This window comes from Cupressus sempervirens, chromosome 4 (assembly GCF_028749045.1).
Source record: "Cupressus sempervirens isolate cs-2001-9-10 chromosome 4, ASM2874904v1, whole genome shotgun sequence".
In the NCBI taxonomy this organism is placed as follows: Eukaryota; Viridiplantae; Streptophyta; class Pinopsida; order Cupressales; family Cupressaceae; genus Cupressus; species Cupressus sempervirens.
The window spans coordinates 233,404,781-233,412,558 of NC_143121.1; the positions used below are offsets into that span (position 1 = coordinate 233,404,781).

Sequence of the window (7,778 nt, forward strand, 5' to 3'; positions counted from 1 at the left end):
TAAAAGATAGCAAATTTACAAATTATTCTACTTATTATTAGTGCTTGTCCATATATTGTGATACTTTCTGAATTTCATACTTTAACCAATGATTTAAATTTTTATTTTCTATCTCTTAGAATTAATCATTCTTAAAAAAATTTTGAATGTAAAACAAGACTGGTTTTTTATAAGAAATATTATTTTATATTATTACTATGAAAATATTACTATTTTCGTATTATAAATTATTTGTAATCTATCAATAGTTGTATTTACAAATAATATTTTTTAACATACCATAATATTTCAACCGAGGGAAAGGAAACTTCATTTGTTAAATATTTCAATTACTTTATTAATGTACATTAGTTTTAAATGTTCTATAACATTGAATAAATCAAACCCTAAAAACAGATGTTCAAATAAAACCATAGAACTTCTGAAGAGGCAAATGACGGAGCAAATTCAATTGCTCAGCTGAAATTTCCTCAGGCACGGGAAAAACTAGAAGAAGATAACAAAACACTATGAATACAAACAGAGGCTTGTGCACGGAACATAGCATGAAATCATTTGATCTTTGCAAATCTCTGCAAACCGAGCTACTAAGAAGAAAAGGAGGTTAACTGGAGCCAGTCAGGAGAAAACAAGCGAGGAGATTTGCCCAAGCTTAGGCTATTAATATTAATAAAGCATAATAAAGTTGGCCACATAGGAGCAGCGGGAGATATGAGTGATAGTTGCACTCATAGAGAGCAAAAGGAATTTGTTCATGGCGGAAATAGATTAGCAAAGCACTGTAATTACAGAGAGCAGCCATTCAGAACAGAAGCTTGAGGCTGAAATCATTTGATCTTTGCAATTATCTACAGATTGAACTACACTGAAGAGAACGAGCATGATTGATCTAACATGAAAGAATAGACGAAATTCGCTGCAGAACGAGCGAATCAGAAGAAAACAAGGAAGAATTATGCCTAAACTCGCACTATTATTATTATTATTATTAATAAAGTTGGCTACATAGGAGCAGTGGGAGCATTGAACAACTCCACTAGATAGATATAATTATGATCCTCCGCAAAAGTGCTACTGGCTATCGCAACGGGAAAACATAACCAGACTTAAGTAATGTCTACAAAGTTGAATCTCTCAGAGCCGAGACAGTTGCACAGTCTCGAGAGTTCACAAAACCATCAGACTTGTAAAGGAAAAGAAAAACACGACAAATAACCGGAAGACGCCACCTCGAACACGAAAAGAAAGAAAAACGAGGGGTACCCTAGTGATTCCTCCTCAGAGTTGTTTGAGATCAACCCTATGGAGAGGAACGGCGTGAAGTGGGTGCAGCATCTCGCAGGACAGCTTGAGCACCTCGGACAGGTCCACGGGGTGCTGCTCGTGTTGAGCCCAGTGGAAATGGTGCATCAATTTGGCCACCCAGAGGTGGACGGTGGAAAGACCCAGAGCCTTTCCAGGGCAGACCCGACGGCCCGCCCCAAACGGTGCAAGCCTCAGATCGCTCCCCCTCACGTCCACATTCTCACCTCCCTCGGTCTCCACAAACCTCTCTGGTCGGAACTGGTCGGGGGAATCCCAGATGAGGGGGTCGTGTGTTATCGACCACATGTTCACCATGGCCGTGGTACCCGCCGGCACGCACAACTTGCCATGATCTCCCAGATTGGTGTCCCGAGTGGAGAGTCTGGCCCATGAAAGGAGTGGCCCGGGCGGGTGCATTCTCAGCGTCTCCTTCACCACCGCCTGCAGATATGGCAGTTTGCATATGTCCGAGTCCCTCACGCTCCTGCTCTTTCCCACCACAATGTCGAGTTCCTCCTGCACCTTCCTCTGAGCTCCCGGGTTCAGTACCATCTCCGCCATTGTCCACTCCGTCAGCAGCGCCGTGGTGTCAGTGCCTCTAAATATCATCTCCTGCGACAACATGCGACGATTAATGTCAGGAAAGAAGAACATGGAACGGGATTCAAGAATGACGAGATGCGATCATACCCAGAGAACAGAGATCATGTCTTCGTCGTCCAGCTTGTCCTCTCCATTCAGAGACAAGAGAACATCCACAAAATCGGCGTCGGCGGTGTCGTGATCCTTATCTTTCAGTCGGTGCTCCTCGATGATGTTCTTCACGAAGCCTCTCACGCGTGGGACGAGGGTTTGGCAACGGGAGTGGATGCGGAGGGGATCGAGAAATCTGAGCCAGGGAAGATGGTCGGCCCAGTTGAAGGCCCCGAGAAGCTCGAATCCCTCCTCCACCATCTCTCTCAGATTCTTCACTTCCTCGCTCTCACCGCAGATATCAAACCTCCGCCCGAAAACGCTGCCCATGATGTTGTTCAGCGCCGCACCTTGCAAATGGCGGCGCAGCCGCACAACGCCGCCGGAAACATACTCGTCGTGAATGTTGCTCAGCATGACCAGGGAATCGGCTTGGCGTCCGGGCTCGTGGGCGGCGATCCTCCGGGGAGCGAAGAGATGGGTGGCGGAAATCCGGCGGAGCATTCTCCAGTACTCACCGTTTGGAGCAAAGCCGATCGCTCGACCGAACATGAGCTGCTGGGCGGATTGCTTGAGCGGCCTGTCCGAGAAATTGACAGAGCTGAGCAACTCTCGAGCCACCTCGGGATCAGATGTGATGACGGCGGGAGTGGAACCTAAGCTGAAGGCCATGAGTCTCTTGGCACCATGGATGCGAGCCAGCTGAGCGAGCCTGCGATGGGCAAGGCCACGGCTCATATCGATAAGGCTTCCTATGATGGGGAATCCCCTGGGCCCAGGAATGGCGGCGCCGCCCTTCTTTCTGGCCACCGCCCATGCACATCCTCCGGGGCTCATCCATGCAACCACAACGGCGCAGGAGGCCACCAGCAGAATTGCGGCGTACAGTGGCCATGCAGAGAAGATCGTGTCATCAGCATTGTGCAGCATGTACCCACGCCCGTCCTTGGCCAATACAGGAATGGCATAATAGAGCCACCAACTTCCTCCTCCAGAGCTCCCACTCCCACTCTCCATTGCACGAAAGGATGAAATGACAATGACAAATGCAGAGGACTAGCGAGACCTTAACAGTGACAAGCTCTATGTGGATGTGAATGAGACTTAGATTGGGGCCATTTTATAGAGTTCCCAACCCCAAGCCTAATGAAGGAGGAGAGAAAAAACTGGAGAGCTCTGTTTCCTATGGCGGAGCACAACCGTCCATTTTTCGCTTTTGAAATTTCTGCATTTCCAACAACCAATAAACATATTATCAACACACGGGAATTAGAGAGGAACATGGCGGTTTTAAATTTCGTTCGTCCGGAGAAGAAGCCAGCTGGGCTACACTGCTATTAGGGTGAATACAGGAAAGAAATCACTAGCTAACAGAACGGAGCTTTTTCCTATTCTCTTCGAATTTCCCTTTCCGATACTGACGCCCATTCCTATTTGTTCACAGGAACCATTTGGAGCTCCATATTCAATTTTCTATTCAAGGCAAATGCATCGAGATTGATGATGGTTTTATTCCCAAAGAGCCATCGTACAGAACCTTACGGTTGATTGTACTTGTTCAAGAGTGGGAGAGTTGACATTAGGCTAGGCTTGAGGTTTAAAATTTGGGATCTTAGCATATTTAGTAAATGTACGTTATACTTGGTATTGTTTCATGTTCTTCGAAATAGTGTTATCAATTATAGAATTTTGCATTTTCATTGTTATTATTAAATTTTTTATTTTGTTTTAATATTTTCACCTTTGTTCTTCATTTACTATTTAGTTTTTATCAATAATTCATTTACTTTCTATGTGTTGTAGAGATTATTCATTTATTCTCTATTCAATATTTCATTATAAATTTATTGCTGGAACAAAATATGTTGCATTGTAGTGGGTAGTGAGAAGAATTTGATAATTTTTAATGTGAGCTCCACTTCTCATGATTATGAGTTTTCAAATTATATACGCACTTAAAACTATAGCCATTGAGCTGACCTAAATAATAGCGTTAGAGCCTCTATGTGTATTTTTTCAAATTTAAAAATCGAGCACACATATGTTAATTTATGGTAACAAATAATATTTTTATACAGTACTATTTTCAATTAATATTCATTTTTTCGTTAAAATAATTCAATAAGATTTATTTCTTAATAATAATGATGATTTGAACACTTTTTATTTGAGTAGAAGATATTTAAATTTATTTTTTTGGCAAGTGAAAAAATTATATTTTAATTAATTTTCATTGCAATTCCGAAAACCGTGCACAAAGGAAGTACAAGTGGCATAGAAATATGGAATGCTTCTCACTCAAGATTGGGCATCAATTTTCACACAATTATGATTTATTACGTATAGTTTATCTTTCACTATAATGTTTGTGAGAGGATAAAATAATTTATTTAGTAGATACATAAGGAATTGAGATTTATTTTGAGTACAATTTAGGAGTGTTCGTCTACAATTACAGGCTGCATGTTCACTTGGATGGGTGAATTTCATCCATACTTAATTCACCATCTTCGTCCCTTTGACATACGACAGAAATATTTTTTGTGAGTTTACAACTCTAAATTAACATAATCCAGTATTGGTTAAGGTTTTTTGCGTCAACCCTAATTAAGTTCAAATAATCGTTATTTTAAGCTCCACTATTATCCAATTATGGTCTGATATAGTGAGGGAACTTATTGTTTCTCCTCTAGGCTTTCTCAATTTTTTTCAAAAAAGAAGAAGGATAAAAGGTCCAACATTGAAAACCTTTGGACAATGTTGTCTTTATCAGATGGTATCGGTGTGATAATCCAACCCATAGCTTGTACTAACAATAAGTACGCATGACACATTGTTAGTAATTCGACTTTTGCAATCAATATTATAACTTAAACATTTCAACCAAGCTAGGCACTTTTCTAGAATTTATTAGAACTATAACAAAAGGTTTAGATACAAGGTCAATAATCAAGACGGGTTTACAACCTATGCCTAGTTTATTCACTTAGTGCATAAATGTATCCACCTAGATGGTGGGAAGCCTCCACTTCTAGCCATTTGGGTCCTAATTCAAGGTTTCATCAATTACAAGCTTTGGGTGTTCTTTTATAAGGCATAGAATCAATTTAGAAGACCTTTTCGGGTCTTGTACAAATTTAAAGTTTGAGTAAAAGATACTAAATATTTCAACTAAAATAGTGAAGACAAGGGACTCGGTCATAGGAGATGTAAAATCTGAACACCTGCAGTCAACCTAGGACTCCAATGCATACTGAAATGGAGGTGGACGAGTTAAGATGCCATCAAGAAAGTATCTTTATTTAAGGCTAAATTCTCAAATGGATATGGTTATTACAAGTGAAAAAGGGAGATTGAAAGATACTTATATTTTCTTAGCAATGCTTGATAGCCAACTGTGCTTTAAGCTCACCCATCTCTTTATCATCTAAATTTGAACCAACCTCATCTTTTCCATGCTTATCTTTATCCAAAATTCCAATAATTATGGATATTTTAAAAGCGTTCTTAATTTTAGGTACACTATCGCCAAAGCCACTTAACTCAAATGTAGTCCATCTACCGATGAGGGCCTGAAGGGTGAGAAAGCTACCAGGAATAGCTTTAAATTCATGGATAGCATATACTCTAATAGGATAAATAGGAAATAAGGTTCTCAATACTATACTTAGAAAATTTTCATCACTTATGACACCTCCGGTGACTTTGATGGAACTAACAATCTCCTTGATTTATTTACTGTATTGAACATTTTTTTCTCTCCTTCTCTCATCCTAGTGTCATCATACTTTCACCTTTGGCTCTGAATACATCCAAATATCCTCCATGCACAAGTATCATCTTGTTCCATAGCTCTTTAGTAGTAGAAAAGTCTTTGACATCATCAAATTCACTATCATTTAGTGCAGAAGAAATCTCAATCATCGAGTTGCCGTGTTCTTTCTTTTGGTTCATCTCCTCAATTGTCACAAAAGGATTTGGAGGTGTGTACTGGTTATCAAGCACAGAGTCACCAATTCCTAATAAGTGCAACATCATCCTACTTTTTCATGAAGAAAAGTTCTCCTTTTTCAGCTTTGGTACTTCTTTCTTATACATCTTTAGATCTTTAGCTTGAGTTCCTTCAAAATTTCTCTTTCGAGCACTTATCTCTAATACCAATTGGTTGAGAGGGGAAGCAGATCAGTTATATCAATTTATCCCATAGGCCTTTAAACACCTTTCCATAAAATCAAACCGTTTAAGCTTTATATATGTAGCTCGGTAACCAGATCTAATAATCAAATTATTCATCTAATAAGTTGTTAACTTTATATATTGAGTATCAGAGTAAAATTTCAAGTTATACAAAGTAACGACAATGAACAATAAACATGAAATGACATGCAATGCAATAAGCCTCTTATATTATAATGTGTAATATATTATCTTAATATGGTCTTATATTATAATTGTAAATTGAGAAAGCCTCAAGGCCAAATATATAATCAGTTTGAGGACTTGGATAGCCGGGTCAGGCTTCTGCTACTTGGCTTACCAAGTACAAATCCTCCTAACAATGTTGCATCATAAAGGAAAGTTGTTCTACTTATAGTAAGTGTGCGATTTTAGAGATTCTATGTAATGGGAGAATGCGAAGTTGGATGTTGGATCTGGGAAACCTAATATTGGATATCTACTGATGAGAGAAGGTTTTAACATGGATAAAGCATGGTGTGACGATATAGAGAGACTTTATTTTTCAAAGACGTTGTAGTGGACAGATGCTTACCGGTATTATTCTGAAAAGGATATTAGGAAGGCCAGTTGGGCAATGAGTTCAGTGGTCTTTCGCTTGAAACCATTTTGACATTAGGTCATTTTAACTTCCAAAACTCTTGATAGGGTTGGAACAACCCCTAACAGGGTTGGAATCCTCTCATAGGGATTAAAATTCTCCTAACAAGGACTGGCACATGTACTAATTATAATTCATTGACTCTTAACAATGTCCATCTTCTTACAAGAAATCTATATATTAGTACACCATTTTGTGGGTACCCTCCCCTCTGGGGTTTTGCCTTTGATCAAGGGTTTCTCTATTAACAAATCTAGTTTTATTATATATGATTATCTTCTTATGGTTGTTCTACTTTCTGATTACATGTTTCAAATTTAATAAGGTTGATAAAAAGATGTTTTTATTGGATAACTGATTCACCCCCCACCTCCTCTTAGTTATCTTGGTGGACTTTAATTTCTAACAATTGGTATCAAAGAATTAGGTCCTTGAAGGAAAATATTAACTACTTAAGGAGATTTATGGTGAGCCATTTTTGAAAAGAAAGTTTGGAGTTTGATGGAGATTATGATAGCAACAACAAAGGAACATTAGAAGAGTACAAGAAGATTGAAGAAGGAAATTCCCTACTTGTACGAAGAGAAGTTGAAGGTAAGAAAAACTTTAAATGTCGGAGTTGCAATGAATATGCTCATTATGTTTTTAAGTGGCCTAAGAGAGTAAATAAGTACAGATGAAACTTCAAAAGTAGGAAGCCTAGAGAATGTCTTTATGCAAATTATAAAGATTTGGAAGCTAGTGTAGAAAAGTTTTTGAGTGAAAGTGACGAAATAGGATTTGTTTCTATTAATGAGGAAAGTCCTAAAAAGGAAGAAGTCGGAAAAGAAAGTCCAAAATAAGTGGATTAGGTTCATCTCGAGTCGTGTTCATGGAATGAAATTTTGGCTTGACCAATCCATAAAGATCACAAGGAAAATGATTCATAGGGTTACCAAGTTTC

The 7,778-nt window shown here is 39.0% G+C and overlaps 1 protein-coding gene across 1 annotated transcript; it reads right to left on the reverse strand.

The window, feature by feature from the left end:
* Positions 1 to 1,278: 1,278 nt before the first annotated feature.
* LOC149560867 (cytochrome P450 78A4-like) lies at positions 1,279 to 3,015 on the reverse strand. The gene is made up of 2 exons (XM_089823686.1): positions 1,996 to 3,015; positions 1,279 to 1,917 (listed from the first exon to the last, which is right to left on the reverse strand). The coding sequence occupies exons 1-2, from the start codon at positions 3,013 to 3,015 to the stop codon at positions 1,279 to 1,281; spliced, it is 1,659 nt and encodes a 552-aa protein (XP_089679812.1).
* Positions 3,016 to 7,778: the final 4,763 nt, after the last annotated feature.

What these genes read in the sequence shown, in the direction of transcription:
- LOC149560867 (XM_089823686.1), bottom strand. Translation starts at nt 3,015, where the DNA reads ATGGAGAGTGGGAGTGGGAGCTCTGGAGGAGGAAGTTGGTGGCTCTAT. An exon ending in ACATGATCTCTGTTCTCTGG is followed by an intron (nt 1,918 to 1,995) that starts GTATGATCGCAT and finishes ATGTTGTCGCAG; the next exon opens with GAGATGATATTTAGAGGCAC.